This window comes from Lissotriton vulgaris, chromosome 11, assembly GCF_964263255.1.
Source record: "Lissotriton vulgaris chromosome 11, aLisVul1.2, whole genome shotgun sequence".
In the NCBI taxonomy this organism is placed as follows: domain Eukaryota; kingdom Metazoa; phylum Chordata; class Amphibia; order Caudata; family Salamandridae; genus Lissotriton; species Lissotriton vulgaris.
In genome coordinates, this window is record NC_141699.1 from 66589858 (window position 1) to 66608794 (window position 18937).

General features: G+C 48.3%; 1 protein-coding gene across 1 annotated transcript in view; it reads right to left on the reverse strand.

Annotated features, from left to right (window-relative positions):
* Positions 1 to 5920, reverse strand: part of SLC25A1 (solute carrier family 25 member 1) — a 125389-nt gene extending 119469 nt beyond the window's left edge. The window contains exon 1 of the mRNA XM_086942710.1: positions 5683 to 5920. Within this exon, the coding sequence (XP_086798836.1) occupies positions 5683 to 5794 (112 nt within the window). The 5' untranslated portion in view covers positions 5795 to 5920. The remainder of the gene's footprint in view (positions 1 to 5682) is intronic.
* Between the last annotated feature and the right edge of the window lie 13017 nt (positions 5921 to 18937).

Genomic DNA, 18937 nt, shown 5'->3' on the forward strand with positions numbered 1-18937 from the left:
GGCACTCTCACAGGTAGTCCTGCTTCCCAGAGTGGGCACTACTGGTTCTCTGCAAACCTTCCTATGCTGGGCCCTTCTTCCGCAGGCGGGCACTCGTCCAAACTGGCATGCGTCCAGAATGCCAAGAATTCGCCCTGATCCTATCAACATCAGCCGTGGCACCCACTCTCTCGGACTAATAGCCACATCTCCTCACAGGCACTTTCAAAATGGAGCTCTGCCCATAACTGCCCTTCACCGTGGACAGCTACTGCCCTTAGCTGGCACTCCCACAGAGCGGAACACCCACCTCAGAGAGGCAGATGCCCAGCCTGGCATTCCCTCTGACGAATGCCCACGACTGGCACCGCCTATACGCCCATGTTGGGGTGTTAACAAGACTGGCATCCCTTACCCCTGACAGTGGCACTGCCCTGAGAAGCAGTGTCGTAAAAGCACACCCAGCCCTTGAGCCAGCCACGAGCATCTGGACTTGCATCAGTGCCCCCCTCAAATGTATCCATTCATCTGCTACAGAGTCGCAATTAATCATTCATTCTTCAATGCAACAATCATGCATTATTTAATGCATACCCTCAAAGATGCATTCATTCATACACGCAGTGACCCATGCGTGTCTTTATTCGTGCATTCAATCATCCGCTGGCATGTTCATTAATCCATCCATCCATTCACGGAGTCAATCACTGAATGGCCCATCCAAGGGTGCATCCATTCAAGCAGGTGTTTGTTTACATGTTCTGCCATTCATTCAATCATCCATGCATTATTTATCAATGCATTCAATCATTCCCGTGTTCGTACATGAATTCAATGATTGATACATGCATGCATTTAACGGATGTATGTCGTTACAACACATACTTTTACAACGCATACCTTTACAACGCATTTTTTACACCGCAACATCCATTACAACGCATTTCATTACAACGCATGCCATTACAACAAATTCTTTGAAACTACCTTTACAACGCATTCCACTACAACGCATACTACATTTACAACGCATACCATTACAACGCATACCATTACATTGCCTGTATGGTAAGTATTGGATAGTGTAGGGGTAAAAATTACTATTCTAACTCCAGGGGGTGCAACAGTAGGGTAAGTGTTGGATAGTGTAGGTATGGGTTGTAATGGTATGCGTTGTAATGACTGCATTGTAATGACATGCGTTGTAGTGGTATGCGCTGTAGTGACATGCGTTGTAATAGTTGCGTTGTAATGGCATGCATTGTAATGGATGTTGCGTTGTAAAAGTTTCGTTGTAAAGGTAGTGCGTTGTAAAAGTTGCATTGTAAAGGTTGTGCGTTGTAAAAGTTGCGTTGTAAGTGTTGTTTCCTGCATTTAACAAATATTCCAAGCATTTGTTTTTTTATGCGTGTGATCGTCCATTCATTTATTGGTGCGTGATTTCATTTATGCATTCACTCATTCATGCATGCAGTCACTCATGCATGCAGTCACTCATGCATTCACTCATTCATGCATGCAGTCACTCATTCTTCATCGCGTTTGTTGGCTCGTGCGTAAAACCATTCTTTCAGTCATGGGTGCCTGCTTTCATGTGCCCATGCCTGTGTTCGTTAATGCCCTCCTGGGTGGATGAATGGCTGTCTCCTGTCGGCGGTGCCACGAGACTGGTAGGTTGGCATTGAATCCTGGAATGCCCCTTCTCCCCCGCCCCAGCCACCTTCAGGCACTAGACTATCCCATCTGCATCACACAGTCTATTTATAGGACAATGGGGTGAGCAAGAGTGCTGGTGCACCACACCCCACACAGCTGCCAATCGGAAGGCACGACAGCCGACCCGGGGAGCCCGGCGCGAGGACCTGCCGGGTGGCAACATCCGGCTGGCACGCCCTCCACCAGAGGCAGGATCCATGGCATCCTTGTAACGCAGCTCAACCTGCCGGTCACGTATTCCCTGGTAGCTCAGAGGGTTAACGCGCCTACATGTAATCTATGCAAGCAGCAGATCAAAGGTTGAACTCTCTGTAAGAGGTGGCAGGGGTTACACCTGCCATCCTGTTGCTGCCCAGCCATGCCGAACTGTGAAGCATCGGCCTATAGCCAAATATCCAGTTTTACGGCTTCGTATAGCGCCTAACACAGCGTTCGCGCAGGTGACAAGAACTCCCACTTTTGGAAAATAAGAGGCCCGGGCACACAGAGGTAACGCAGCTTGAGACGTGTGTGCCCGGGCTGACACACACGACGGGGAGGGAGGGGGGGCTGAAGCCCTGTGAGCCCAATGGGTGTTGCGCGCCTGCCCAGGATCACACCTTTGACAGGAGCTGGGAATACTGCATCGTTCGCAACCAAGTCAGACCAAAGTCCAGAGTCAGGAAAACAACATGTTTACAGCTGTGTCTGGGCGGAGGGTTGTTTAGGAAGACTTTATAGTGGCTAGGGTGACACAAACAAGAAATGCTTTCACACAAACTGGCCACGGAAAAATGCCCGTCTGCAGTCATTGGAACAACAGGCAACCACCTAAGCAAATCCGGGATTCACTATCATCTCTATGCAGATGACACTCAACTCTACCTCAAGGTTGCCTCCACTCATGATCTCTCCATCCTAAGATCTACTCTTGACTCCATTCAAAACTGGATGTCATCTCATCAATTAATTCTGAATCCCTCCAAAACTGAATTCCTCCTCTTCTCCTCCTCACTCTCTCCTCCCCCGGTTCAATCATGGATGGATCAGATGAATCTACTAAACAACAAACCCATCATTGTCGACAGCGCAAAATCTCTTGGTGTCATTCTAGACAAAAAACTCAATCTAACTCCCCACATCAATTCTATTGCAAAATCTGCTCGCTACCAACTGCGCCTTCTTTGGGGAATCCGTCGCTTCTTCCCGGAGCAGGACCTTATAACCCTGGTGCAATCGCTGGTCCTCTCCAGACTAGACTACTGCAATTCTCTTCTTACTGGCCTCCCCAAATCTCACCTGTCCCCACTTAAGTCTGTCTTCCATTCAGCAGCTCGTTTCATCTATGGGGCCAAAAGAAGCGATCACATCACACCGTTGTTATCCACCCTCCGCTGGCTTCCCTTTGAGGCTAGAGCTATCTACAAGACCGCTTGTATCACCCACAAAGCCCTGCACTCCTCCTCTCCCCGCTACCTGGTGAATAAACTGAAACTCTCTGGAGGCTCTAGACCTTCACGCAATGCCGAGAATCTACTGCTTGAACCTCCCACTTTCAAGAAGGAAAGAACAATGGCCCAATCCTTTTCAGGCAACGCAGTGAGAATCTGGAACTCGTTTCCGCCTGAGCTCCGGACCACCGCCTCCTCCCAGGCCTTCAAAAGGGACCTCAAAGTTCTCCTCCTCCAGAGACACCTCCAAAAGTAATGCACGTCCTCTTGCTATTCGGAGGAAGACTTCCCACTACTGATATTTTCTACTTTCCATGACCATGGGAGTGCCTTCCCAGTGTTTTCCTGTGGTGGGAGTGTCTGCCTTTTTGCAGTATTCTCCATGTACTTGTGTTCGGTGCCCTTTTGTAACATGCACATAACACTTTGCCCTTATAACACACGGTTGCTACCTCTCACATGTTTTTACCTTTGATACTTGCACAAGTGCCACCTTGCCTACGTAACGCCTGTTCTTGTGCCGAGCACTTATTGCAGTATTATACCTCAAATTATACTCTGTTTTCTCTTTTAACTGCACACTTGTCACTTTTCCTCTTGTGCACTTTTGACTACCTCATGTATCAAATCAAATCAAATTGACTTTATTTCGGATAAATTGCAATCCATAAAAGTACACACAGTTAAACATTCATAAAAACATCACAGTACTCACAAAGTCAATCTTAAATTACATACAACACACATTTATCATAAAAAGAGAGGGTGCATTAAGAATTAAAATAAGAGATGCAAGTAAAGTCCATATGCAGAATATACAAAATAAAGTGCAATAGTGCCATAAACTACGGTTAATGCACATTTACTCATCCAAACAATTTCTTAGTCTCATAGTCATTTTTAAGAATTCTAACACCTGGAGGACACTGTCCGGATGCAGCAACTGTAAGTACATAAGGGCGGGTCTGATTTGATTAAAATTTAATTTCTTTAAAAGAGTAACCAGATACCGCTTTCGTGGGTATTCATAAAATGTACATAAAAATATAAAATGCAGCATGTCCTGTGGAGACTTCCCGTCGCAGCCACAGGGAGCTGCTGGTCTCTTAAAAATGTCCGACTTGGGTCTAATTAAAAGCTGATGAAAGATGTTAAACCTGAAGCGGGTCAGCAAAAATTTCTCATGGGTGGTGAAGGAGCATGTTAGGTACAATTCCATTGAATTACAAGTTCTCAACATAATATACATTCTAACATTAGGTTTCAGAAGCTCTACTTCATCTCTTTCAACATTACGGTTCAGGTAAAAAGCTCTCTTAATTGCAACAACATCACCCTTGACTATATCCCCCGGATTGTCAAACAGGTTCAGTCGGCCTAGTTTCGCAAATTGCGACTTCAAATATTTGAGCCAGGGTACACGCATTGAGTGGTCACCTTTTTGCAGTATTCTCCATGTACTTGTGTTCGGTGCCCTTTTGTAACATGCACATAACACTTTGCCCTTATAACACACGGTTGCTACCTCTCACATGTTTTTACCTTTGATACTTGCACAAGTGCCACCTTGCCTACGTAACGCCTGTTCTTGTGCCGAGCACTTATTGCAGTATTATACCTCAAATTATACTCTGTTTTCTCTTTTAACTGCACACTTGTCACTTTTCCTCTTGTGCACTTTTGACTACCTCATGTATTTTTTTGTTGTTCACAATTTTTACTACCTCAAGTATTTTGTTTGCTCACAATTGTCACTATTACCTTTACTACCTCATGTATTTTTGGTTGCTCACAATTTTTATTACCTCAAGTATTTGGTTTGCTCACGATTGTCATTATTACCCTTACTACCTCATGTATTTTTGGTTGCTCACAATTTTTACTACCTCATGTTTTTGTTTGCTCACAATTGTCACTATTACCTTATGTAACGCAACGTATGCTTTTGTAATCTGCTCTTTTGTAATGTTTCTCATTATGTTTCATTTCTGTTCCTAATGTGAAGCGCTCTGACGCCCTCGGGTAAAGTCCGCGCTATATAAAAATGCATAAATAAATAAATAAATAAATAAATAAAAACCACGGGGGAGCAGTGCACTGCCACCGGGGCGAGGGGGGCATACTGCCAAGGGGCAGGTGTGTGCATAGGGGAGCAAGTACACCAGGCACAGGAAAGACACCCACAGGAGAGCTGTGTGTGCAGGGAAGGGTGGTGGTGGCGACAGCCAGGTGAGAGCGGGTGCCACGAGAGACAGAGGCACAGGGCACCGGCTGAGAGGTGTGTGCAGGTAACCCGGGCGGTGCAGACAATCACGGAAGTGATGTGTGGGCAGGCAAGCAAGCAGCACCGAGCGCAGGTAAACACTAAAACACAAGTGACTACATGTGGAGAGACTGTGCTATCATGCACACGCCTTGCATTTACTTTGCCAATACCTGTCTGGGCTGTGCTGTCAGTAAAGCGCCTCGTCGTGCACTGTACATTGCACTGGGCGCTGCAGACAATCACGGAAGTGCTGAAACTGTCAAACATGCAGAACGGTCCCTGGGCACTTACCTGCCAGGATGGCCTTGCCGGGGTGGGTCAGCTTTGCCTTCCCTGCGGGGGCGGCGGCGGCTGCCAGGCGGCGGGGGCTGGGTGGCAGCGCGGTGCCCGGGGTTGGCAGCATGGTGCAGGGGAGGGAGGGTGCGATCCCGGCCGGAGTCTGCCAGGAACTGAGCAGGGAGAGAGGGACAGGCAAGAGAGGGGTGTGAGGGGCAGGGGAGGGGGAGACAGGGGGAGGGACACAAGGTGAGCGAGGTGGGGGGGACAGTCACATCTAGAGGAGAGAGGAGGAAGAGAGGGAGACGTGGAGGGAAGGAGAGAGGAGGGGGAGGGGCCTACAGGAGGAGAGGGGCGGGGCAACGTGGGGGCGTGAATGGTAGGACAGAGGAGGCACTGAGGCAGACAACAGGAGGGGCAGAGTCTGGGGCCTGGACAGGGAGGGAAGAGTGAGTGAAAGAGGGCGGGCAGAAACGGTGGGGAGTGCCCGAGGGATGGAAGAGGGCGTGCCAGAGCCGAGGGGAGGGACCCTGGGCGGGAAGGCAGGGGGACACGTCAGGGCTGGAGGCACGAGGGGGAGGGATGCACCACGAAAGAAACATAAAACAAACTCCTTTATTGTTCATTGGATGACAAGGCACCCGGGACGGTCTGCCACATTAAATGCCCGGATCAAAGGCGCATTAAAGGCCCCGGCAGCGGGAATCCCATCTTCCATCCGAAGGGAAGGCCCTGTTGCTTTTGGTGACGTGTTTAGACACGTTTAATGCCCTTCCTGCAGCATTTCTAGACAGTCTCAGAGCTTCTATTTTTTCTGAGAGGCTTCTCTGGAGCCCAGACGAACCTCGCTCAAGGAGAACCATCTTTTTCCCGCAATTTTCCACACCTGTGACTCTGAGGGGCATCGCAATACAAGGGTTTCCACAGAAGGGCAGGCATAGCCAGGACATACTCCCCGACTGTTAATGGTCCGAAACCATCCACTCAGGAGGGGCCCTGCAGCAAAATCATCGCACATTGTGGTATCACCACTGGGGTTCCGCAGCGCCTTAGGATCCTTTCCTGGCAGAAAGACGTGGTCGAGGAATCGTCTGCTTCAGGGCTGATGGGCAGGTGCAGTAAGGGCCCGGGCAGCTTAAAAAAAGAAGCCCCTGCCAGTGAATCGGAAAGCTGAGCAATTGACCCTTGTTAACAATTGGGGCAGTTTTGAACTTGTATCATCACGCTGCTGGGCAAGTGTTTTGTAAGGTATGGGAGTCTGTTTGGAGTTGAGCTTGCTGCAGGCAATGCTTGTTTTCATGTATATCAGGGAAATCAGCAGTAAAAACCGACCCAGCAGACGATAAAACTGGCCCAAGAACAGTCAAAATATCGCCCCACGTGCTGACCCGTCACCAGCCCTTCGGGCACGTCTGATTGTCCTATAGGGAGGGCAGCCCAAGATACGGTGCAGATTACAGGTAATGGCATCAGGACGGGGTCGTAGGCTCCGCCCACTGCCCTTCAGTTTCTAATCAGTAACCTCACCCTTCTCTGGAGTTTCTTTCCCCTTAGCCGGGCCCCTCCTGCAGGGCCCGAGATCAAGGGCCAGCTGTGGGCAGATGTTGTGGTCACTGTCACACACCAAGAACCTGTCTGAGAGGGGAAACATGGACCCTGCGACACAATGAAGAACACATGAATATCAATAAGCCAAAATAAAGGCAGGAAAAAATCAATGTATATTTACATTATAATCATTGACACAAGACCAGACCACATTGTAAACAATGCATGCGCGAGCCTTGCTCAAGTAGTGATCAGAGCTTTAGAATGGCTGTCAGATGGATGTAGGGCAACCACATTGTAGGTTTTGCCCAATGCCTAGCACACAGCTTTGAGCTGTTTATAGGTGAAAGCCTCTTGTGGACCACATCAACAAGCTTGTGCAACGCAATAGGTCTCGCATTTGTAAAGTTAAAGCTATTGGTGTTATAAATGACACCTTTTTTTATTTATGTTTTTTATTTGCAGTGGAGTGTTTTTTTAACCCCTTCGCTGCGGCGGCTATTCCGCCGCAGCGCTAAGGAGGTGGGGGGGGGCGCGCGCGGCGCACCCATGCTGGTGACGGAACCGCTCCGTCACCAGCCGCGGTCGCTATGTGCTCATGACGGAGCGGTTCCGTCACGGCCCCGCCCGCTTAATGGAACCCTCAGCGCAGGCGCGGAATCCACGCCGCACAGGCGTGCCGAGCAGGCCGTGACGGAACCGCTCCGTCATCAGCACAGCGTGACCGCGGCTGATGACGGAGCGGTTCCGTCACCAGCAGGGGAGGGGTTAAAGAAAGTAAGTGTACACAATAAAGTATGGAAACAGATGTGTAGGCAGGAAGCGCAGAGGGAGTGAAATCGTATGTAGGACAGATGTGGTAAAGAAGGGATGTGGCGTGGTGACTTATTGGGGAAGGGAACACCGTCTAAGCAGGCGCTGTGCTGCAACCTAAAGCGTGGCACCCGTGCATATTTAAATTTGTGTAGAGGTCCGGGACGGGGATGGGGGGCTGTGACACGGGAGAGGAAGAATGAAATGCAGGTGCTACGCTGCAACATAAAGCGCAGCGCTCATATTTTTAATATGAAAGCGGGTGCCATGAAGAAACCTAAAGCGCGGCGCCTATGCATATTTAAGTTTTTTGAGGGAGCGGGGATGGGGGCTGTGACACCGGATAGGAGGAATGAAAAGCAGGCATCCTGCTGCAACATAAAGCGCAGCGCCTATGTTGTTATTATGAAAGCGGGCGCCATGCTAAAACCTAAAGCGCGGTGCCCATGCATATTTCCGTTGTTTAACCTGAAGCGTGCTGCACTTGTGATAAAAAAGATAACATAGCGCAGCTTAAAAAAACATAAAATAAAGAGCGGCATACTGTGCTGCTCTAAAAAAAGATATCAGGGCTTGTGCAGTGTTAATGGTGAAGCCACCATGGTTGCTGCAAAAACAAGATAAGATAAAGGTTGGCGTGCCACTCTGCTTAAAAAAAGACAAGCGGTTGCAGGGGAGCCTGTTGTGTGTGCAATAGGAGAAAGTAATTTAACCCGTTAACCGCGGCAGTAATTCCGCCGCGGTGCGGGCGTTTCCGTACTGGTAAGGTAGTGCTGCCGTCAGCCAATGGCCGACGGCAGCAAGGAAAGGGTTCAGAAAATAGTGCTCACAGTCTGTAAATAAAACATACAGAGTAACAATGCATGTTACGGGGCAGTCCTCATGGGAGGTTACAAAAGAAGGAAAGGAGGAACTACTAAGCCTATTCACGAATCAAAAGCCACCATTTACAAAGGACAGTAACAGGACCCAATTGAAAAAATGGTCGGAAAAATAGGCAGAGCTTCAAGTCCATACATGAATACAACATGTCTCGAAGAGACAGCGCAAGCGCTGCCTAGGTGAGACCTAAAAACTTACAGTGGGCTTAGAGCCCACCCATTGACTCCGATTGGTTGGCTTTGTCTCTCTCATTTACCTGTTTCTAATTCAATTGGTTGCCTTTAGTTTGTGTTTGACCACAGCAAATAAAATGAATAAAAAGCGAACATGTCATTTTGTAGGCATGTGCATGCTTGATGCACGCGGTACAAAGTTACAGAAAAAGGAACTTTTCAGGTCAAAACCTACTAGGTAGCGCTGTCTGGTTGCGAAAAGACTTCTTGTGGGCATTCAGAAAGCGTCCCTGGGAATGCATTCTGCCCATTGCTTACCATTGGCTTTTCGGTTTGTAGCTCACATTGTCTGTCTCTCCATTTCCTGGCTTTATTTGTTTTAGGCCGTCCAGCATGTCTTCCTCCCTCCAGTGGAGCAAACAAACCTTGTTCCACATCGCTCCTTGCATTCTTCCATGGCTCCTTACTTTCTGTAAACAGGCCTTCACATTTTGTTCTTATCTTGTCACATTTGCTGTGCGCTCATAGACAGAGGTCAATTAGTGGAAACAAATATTTTAATATGATCAAAACAAATCGGTACACTATTGTGATGCCATTTCCACACATTATCGTTTGTGCGCTGTATAGTTTTATCAGTAAAATTGTGTGCAAATGAAATTGTCATTTCAATTGAAAATGTGTTGCATGTAATGACAGTGTGCTACCAAACCATGCATAATCCACTCTATGCCACTCCACTCTCCACTGCTCCACTCCACAGCAATCTACTCCACTCTATGCCCCTCCACTCTATGACACTCTAGCCCACGACACAACACTCCCCTCCACCACACTCTGTGCCACTTTACTCTAGGCCATACTCCACTCTCCAATACTCTACTCTACAACACTCTACACCAGTCCACTCCACTCTGCGGCCCTTCCATCCATGACACCCCATGACACTTTACACCACTCCACTCTAAGCACCTCTACTGCACTCTGTGATTCTTTACTCTGTTCTGCACTATACCACTCCACTCTGCCCCACTCCACTAGATGGCACTCCACTCTAATCCACTCCACTTTACAAAACTTTACGCTACTGCACGCCCCTCAACTTTATTCCCCTCCACTCTTGACACTCTACTTTACTCTACTCTACATATCTGTACTCCATCCAACTCTACACTACAACACTCCACACCACTCCACTCTACTCCACTCTATGACACTCCAATCTACTCCACTTTACTCTAGACCACGCCATTCCACTCTATGCCACTCCTCTCTGACTCTACTTCACTCTATGCTACTCCACTCTACAACTCTATCCACTCCACGCCACTCAACAACAATATGCCGCTTCACTCTATTACACTCTACTACACTTTATTCCACAATACGCCCCTCCACAACACTCTACTTCACTCTACTACATGACGCTCTACTCCACTCCACTAGATGGCACTCCACTCTAATCCACTCCACTTTACAACACTTTACTCCACTGCATGCCCCTCAACTTTATTCCCCTCCACTCCTGACATTCTACTTTACTCCACTCTACATCACTGTACTCCACCCAACTCTACTCTACAACACTCCACACCACTCCACTCTTCTCCACTCTACTCCACTCTACTAGAATACACTCTATGACACTCTACTCCACCCTATTACACTCCACTCTACTTCACTTGACTCTAGGCCATGCCATTCCACTCTACGCCACTCCTCTCTGACTCTACTTCACTCTATGCTACTCACAGCTACAACTCTATCCACTCCACGCCACTCTACGCCACTCCTTTCTGACTGTACTTCACTCTATGCTACTCACAGCTACAACTCTATCCACTCCACGCCACTCTACGCCACTCCTTTCTGACTGTACTTCACTCTATGCTACTCACAGCTACAACTCTATCCACTCCACGCCACTCAACAACACTCTATGCCACTCTGCGACAATCTACTCTATTACACTCCACTACACTTTATTCCACTCTATGCCCCTCCACAATACTCTACTACATGACGCTCTACTCCACTCGTTTTCACTCCACTCCATGCCACTCTCCTCTATGCCACTATAACTTTGAACCATGCTTGCAGCAGTCACGCTGGTGTACAACATGGCTAAAAACCAAAGCCAATGGATCCAAAAGTCGAGAACTATTGGCTTTGGGAGAGGAGTTGGCCTAACAGCTAGGGCGGTCGACCTCAAATCTGGGGAACTGAGTTCAAGTCTCGGCAATGACGCTGAACATCCTGTGAATCTTGTCTAATCACTTAATCTCCCTGTGCCTAACAAAAATGAATGTGACCTCTTCTAACGCAACTGGTGCTTTGTAAAGCGCTCTGATACCCGATACTTTCAGATCAAGTTTGTGCTATATAAAACTAAGTTAAAAAAAATGCCTGTTAATAAGGGTCCCTGCTGAGGTCATGAACCCAAAACCATGGTCTACCCCAAATGCATACTAGAAGCTTGTGAATATAGTGACAATCTTTTTTTTCTCAGTGAAGATGCATGATCTGATCAGGGCCATAAGTTCAGCTCCTTCAGTGGAATGGACATGAACAAGGCGTCTAAGTTCAATAACCTTGTACAAGGAGCACACAGAATAACCAGTTCTTACGTTTCCAGCAACATTTCAAAGTCATGAACCATCAGCATAATCAGCAAGCTCACTGTTGGGTATTGGCATTACAGAGATATTAATGCAGGTTTTTGGTACATGCCCAGTGATCAGGAGGCAATCTTACGGCTCTCCCTGTTGATAGGTGGACATCGAAGAGGCTGAGTTCAGAGTGGGACAACTGGCTAAGGTTATGTGAGAGGACGACTGGAGAATCCTGTATCAGGATGACCTGGCAGCAGACAAATGTTGCATTTTGGTGGTAAGAATTAAAGCAGCATCGGAATGACGAACATTGCAAGAAATTGGGTTGTTTGAGGGGGTGAAACTCTACTCAAGCAACAGGCACAACCCTTGTCAGTGTGAACCACAAAAAGTCACAAAATTAACCTGTGCTTAACCCTATGTTACCGTAGCACCAAAACAGTCAGAGGCAATGTATAAAGTATTTATGCAGCACACGAACAGTAATAAAGTGAAATCACAGCACAAGAAAAATCCCACGCTTATTTCGAAAAACAGAGTAAAATCATATGCACTCTTAAAGTTTTAGGTAAAAATTGTGTTTGAAAGCACAATGCACCTACTGTTGCACCAGACCGAGACAAAGTCACAAGATCAAGCCAACCACAATGGAGCTTGGGCCTGATACAGGGACCAGGCTAGGCCCGCTGAGAATAGTTCCTAATGTCCTGGATGTGGGGCATTGTGCAGCGATGGTTGCAAGAAGCGATGTAGGGTCCCGGTGCGAGTTGGGTTGCACAGTGTTGGTTCCTATGAGGAGGTATGAGGCAAGGTCCTTGTCGAGTTGCATCTTGCTGCATCAGTTCCGATAGGGAGCAGCAAGGGCTGCGATGCGAGATCCTGGGTCGGGTTGCGTCGCTCTGCATTGGTTATGATGAGGGACGGCTCAGGCTGCGTCGGGTTGGGTTGTGCTGCATCAGTTCAGCTGGCTGGCAGAGCACATTTACCCCTACCTTCAATTGTCCAGGAATGGGGAGGCACCCCTTGTTGGTGGGGGGAGCCTACGACTCACAGTAGGTAGAGTCCAGATGAACAGTTCGGGTGTTGGAGCTTGTTGTGTCCCTGTAGCTCAGAACAAAAGGCCAGCCAATTAGCCATTGGAGTCACTCTGGTGGTCCTGGGTTCAAGGTGCAGGCCCAGTCCATCTTTCTCAGGTAAGAGGGACTTTTAAACGTGACACACCCTGCCCTATGGGCTAGTTAGGGCCTACATTAGGGGTGTCTTACATGTATTAAAAAGAAAAGTTTGGGCCTAGCGAAATGTTTATTTACCAGGACGAAATGGTAAATTTGAAACTGTGCACACAGGCTACAATGCCAGGCCTGAGACATGTTTTTAAAGGGCTACCTAAGTGGGTGGCACAATAAGTGTTACAGGCCCACTAGTAGCATTTAATTTAGAGGTTATAGATACATGTAGAACTTCTGCTTAAATTAGATGTGCTAGTTGGGTGTGAACCAAGTTCTCCACATTTTAAGGAGAGAGAACAAGCACTTTAGCACTGGTTAGCAGTAGTAAAGTGCACAAAGTCCCAAAAGTCAACAAAAATGGGTTCAGAAAACAGGAGGGTGAAGGCAAACATTTGAGGCTGACCCTTCAGAGAGGGCCAAGTCCAACAAATGCCTATAATCAAAGTTGAATCCAACACAGTGTTCTCAGCGGTTTCCACAGGGTGGGAAGCGGCCTCAACAGAGCACAAACCTGGCAGGAGCCCCGCCCCTACAGGATCGAGCGGAGGAATAATAAGCAGTTTTTATCTGACCCCCAAGACTGTGCACCTGTCTTCCAAAAGTGCTCCTGCTTCTTTAAGTGCAATACAATGTAAAAGGTTTACTGCAGTCTGGGAGCCCAAGTGCATGTCCCTGCTCTACCTGCACACAGTGTTCACCTCTTCTGACCAATGCAAGGGCTCCAGGTGTATTTCTTTACAAAATTCAGGCCTGAGAAGCCGCCCCCGGGCCGGCCTTAACACTGGTGGCGCCCTGTGCAACAATGACTTTTGATGCCACCCTATGACCACCTCTCCACGTATTCCCTCACTAGAATCCTTTAACGGTGCCCCCTAAAGTCTCTGTAATCACTAACTCTCAGATTCATTTCGTTTTATAGCACCACTCATACCAGTGTAAGGTGTCTGAACACTTTACATGACGCACACATTGCACAAAGACAATCATATGTGTGTAATCAGTGTATAGGAAATGTTACACCAGACAGGACTGCAAGGTGTAGTGTAGGAGTGTCTTGTCATTGATACTGGTAATTCCGCCGTGGCGGAGGCGAGGGGGGCCGTGCTGCGCCGCCATGCTCGTGACGGAACCACTCCGTCGCGAGCGACGGGCGCGCTGTGCTTGTGACGGAGTGGTTCCATCACGGCCCCACCCCCTCAATAGAACGACCGCGCAGGTGCGGAATTCCTGCAGTGTGGGCGGGGCTGCCGCGCCGTGACGGAACCACTCCGTCACCAGCACAGCGCGTCCGTGGCTCCGTGGCTCGTGACGGAGTAGTTCTGTCACGAGCACGGAAGGGGTTAAGAGTCCTTATTCTGGTCAGGCGCTAATTCAGAATGTAAAACATAATTTCCTTTTTAGGGGTTCTCTTTAATAATAAGAATTGTTTTATAACCAAATGGACCCTTTTGGCAAGATTAGGATAATAAAAGACTAGGCAAAAAAAGCATATAGCTTTAACATATAACTTGCAGTTCGCATGCAGGCTTTTGATGAAAGTTAATAGCTCAATGTTCTACATTAGAATTTTGACTTATAAAAGACAAGTAAAAAAGGAGCTCTCTTACAAAAGCAGGAACCCACTGACCTATTTATATTATATGCAATTTGTTATCTCCATGGTCCACGTTCTTAGCAGCAGGCATTTTAACCCTATGTGCTACATTAATAAGATCCAAAACTTCCACTAGACAAACCTCCAGGTCTCTTTCCAGGAAGACGATTAATCACTGGAGTTCCCTTGACATTGTAATTGATGCCTGAAAATTGCTGAAGACCAGGACGCGCCAGCAGGTGCTTTTAAAATGATGGTATACTTGGGAAAATGACGACCCCACCCCAAGTCAACGCCCGGTGCGGTGGCACCGATCGCACCGCCCTAGAGCCGGCCCTGGCTGCACCAGTGTCCAGCCATCCCGAAGAAATTGCATATTTGAGAGATGAATAATTGGGTGGGTTAATTTACGTATGGCTGCTTTCCGATCAGATGACAGCTGGCGCTCTCCAGCGACATTTCGTGACTTAAGCAGCGCAATTGAGAAAGACACCATTGTAATTTCCCTTTAGAAGTCTTATGTCCTTTGTTGGCTAAACCAGTTAACATATATCGGGAGGTGCGAGCAGGTGTACGTGTGAGGGAGTGAATATGTGTGTGTATGTATATGCTCGTGGGCGGGGATGCCAGGAGGGGTGCCTAACTGCCTATACCTGCACCCACTGCCGCTTCTGAGTGTGAGATGGGGCATGGCAGTTTTCAGCGGGCTGGCCTCAATATATCCCGGGCTCACCCAATCTCCGCCTCTCTGGACCCCCTCCTCACATGGGAAGGGGGGGGTTTCCGATCCCCCACACCCTCCCGAACCGGCAGGGAGTCGAACATCAGGGGCGTAACAAACAAACGCCCCCGCAGCCCCCGCAGTGCGGGGGGGCCCCACTCTTTTGTAAATGAAGGGGGCCCGGCCCCCTCAGCTCTTCCGTAAGAGCTGTGAGAGAGGCTTGCAGACCCTGACAAGGACGGGGGTTGGGGGCCCCAGAGAGAGACGAGGCAGCACAGAGCACTGCTCGGGACCCTGACACGGATGGGGGTTGGGGGCCCCAGAGAGAGAGGAGGCAGCACAGAGCACTGCTCGGGACCCTGGCACGGACGGGGGTTGGGGTCCCCAGAGAGAGTGGAGGCAGCACAGAGCACTGCTCGGGACCTTGACACGGACGGGGGTTGGGGGCCCCAGAGAGAGAGGAGGCAGCACAGAGCCTGCTCGGGACCTTGACACAGACGGGGGTTGGGGGCCCCATAGAGAGAGGAGGCAGCACAGAGCACTGCTCGGGACCCTGACACGGACGGGGGTTGGGGGCCCTAGAGAGAGAGGAGGCAGCACAGAGCACTGCTCGGGACCCTGACACGGACGGGGGTTGGGGGCCCTAGAGAGAGAGGAGGCAGCACAGAGCACTGATAGGGACCCTGACAAGGTTTAAGTGTGGAGTCTTGGAGATGGTGTTCTTCCAGCAGGTTTTGAAGGCACATACCACACAAGAGTATGGATGCAGACATGCATGTTAATCGCCCCGCATCCCCTCCAGTATGGCGGGTCACTGGCCTGAGAGCTCTAGACTGGCGCGGAGGATGGGAGGGGGGCCCCCTCCATGTTGTTTGCAGGAGGGCCCCCTCAAGTTTCGTTACGCCACTGTCGAACATGCGCTGGTTAGTTGCTGCCACGACTGCTAGTTGTTGATTTGTACAGGTCAACTGACAAAGCAAGGCCCATCCTAACAGTTTGTAGGGGATAAGAGGCTTAGTAAAAAGGCAAGAGTTTTAAAGTATGACACTCATCCACCAATAGTCTTTGCTGTATCCTGATTTTTAAATAGCATGTGGCACATTTGATGAGCTATTTTAAAGCAGAACCACGGGGCTGTAGAAATGCACTGGATTTAAACAAGGTTCATGATTAGATGCATGCTCTGGGTTTAGTGCCGCAGCCCCACATTTTTAGCTGTGTATTAATCTTTGAGTGCTGCTTTCCCCTTGTCGGCTGCATCTATCTTTTATCTTTTTAATTGGCTGATGACTGTATCATGAGCTTTTTTATTTTTTGTGAGATTTTTAACTTGTGTACGTCCACTGGATGACTTGTTTAATATATGAATTTGAGAAATGTCTAGTTTTTTAACTACAAAATGTACTATACCTGTTTTACTGTGAACTGTACTTTGATGGTCCTAGTGCCGAAATAAAGTCATTTGGATTGTAAAAAGGCATGTTTGTTGGAGATGGGACCTAAGGTTACAGGAAAGCAGCATGAAATATGATGATGAACCTTCTGTAGATGCCAGCTGCATAAATGGACAAGTCCAAGAGAGATATGCATGCAAATTCAGAGGATATGAGGGCAGGGTGGTTAGCACTGGTGTCAATAAAACATGAAGTAGACTTCCTATTGATGATGCACTTTGTGTAGGGGCCATTCTGATCAACGGGGACCATAGTATTCAGAATGCAGTCGGCGCCTCTTGGGCTGTCCTCGTAATCTGGTTACTGATCTTGATTAATCTGTACAAATGTGGGAGGGTTGGATTGTGCATGGGCACAAGGAGCACATTTAGACAATCCCTTTTCCAGTGTCCCAGCTGTCCACAAATAAAATATGATCAACTCGGGGAGCTTGGTCCAAACCACATGTGCCACCCCGGTTAGCCCCTTTGGCTCCCTTTCTTTCGCCCTGGCCTCCATCGTCCAGTTCCTGATCTCTCGATTTTCCTCCTCTTCCCTGTATTGTTTGCTGCATTTGTTTCACTTGCAATTACAATAGTTTGGAGCCTTTTTATGCTCAGCGCTGACATCCAATGGTTTGCTACAGCAACTAATCCAGCAAAACCCTTTGTATGCCAGCCAAGGCTAATTGTTTTCAACTGAATCTGCACATTCAGTAACAATCTCTGTACAAAGGCAGAACCCACAGCTTTCTGAGCTTGCTCTTTGAGGGGAGTGCTAATGGGCGAACACATCCTTTAGACTATTTAAATAATCTGTCGGTAGTCCACCCTTGTCTTGCTGTCAATTTGAAATGCCAGCCCAATCAGTTTTACCTGGGCACACTTCCATCACTGCATTCACGAAAGCTTCTGTCTTTCGCATTATTCAAAGCATCGTCATCTCCGGGTCCCTCTCTCGGCCAGTTACTTTTCTGCACCAATCAGTCTCTCACTTCACTTAGAACCAGCAATCGCAAAAAATTGATTCACATCTGAGCAAATTCAGGCGCGACACTTCAAATCAAGCAAGCCCTGCCTGATGTGTCCTATTAGGGTTTTTGGCAGATTGGAGAGCTCAGTAGCAGCTCGTAGTGGGAGTCCTGCGGGGTGGGTGGGGGAGGGGGATGGTGGGGGGTTAGTAAACTACGGAATACGGCCGAACGGAGGTAAGTACATTAATAAATAAATAAATAAAACGAATTACATTGCGCACGCTGCACCGCCAAGAGCTCTCTCTATGTTCACTAAGACTGGTGGGGACTATGCAACATGCATGATTCATTGTCCTCTGGGCCCAGGGAATTCTATGTGGGCAAACATGGGATTAGGAGGCTCCTCCCCCGCTCCATGAGATGGTGGGGAGGGTCTATCATTCAATCACTCCATTCCTCGCACAATGAGCGAACCCTAAGGTCAGTTTGCGGGGACACAAAGTCAGTTGCTTGCTCCGCACACCGCGTACTGTCTTCTGTCATTTGTTTCATTTTGCTTGCTGTCACAGTAACCGCACTTACTTGAGCGGTACCTTCGTCTGTTCTCCCTGCTGGCGGGGCCGCGCTCGGGTGCGGCGGGGTGCACCCCTTTCCCTTTCGACTAGCAGGGGGAAACCAAGGATGTCCGCGGGACATCCAGCTTTTTGGGTTCTTCTGTCTATGTTGGTTTGGTTATCTGGAAAAAATAAGTCAGAAGGAAGCAGGGCAGTAGGGACACAAGCCCTAACATTGTAATTTATATAGCGTTTACTACCTCATACGAGGTGTCAAAGCTCTTTTTGGCGAGTACCAGAACCCAAAAGGATTAGTGGTGAATTAGTCTAGGGAAATATGAGTTAATTTGAGCGGCGGACATGCGAGTCTGTTAGATGGATTGAAAAGGAAAATGGATGATCGAAGAGGGAAGTGTCTAGAGAGTGTTTATTGGGGTATCTTTGTCTCTCGAATGACTGATAGCGTATTTGAGTTTCTCCTGGGCCTCAGTTCATATTTTTGTTAGCTAACTCAGCCGAATTGAGAAACGCTGGACATTGCCCTGGGTCTATTTTATTGTAATTCAATGGTACCATTCTCCGGAAAAAGATTGTTTCCAGTCCTCATTGGTGAGTCCCATCCACTGTTTCAAGAATCTGCAGGTGATATTTGCATGTTGAGGGCTTTTCTTTCTTATATGTTTGATCTCACATCTCTGTTACTCATTCACACTCAGGGACACAGACAGGGACCTGCCA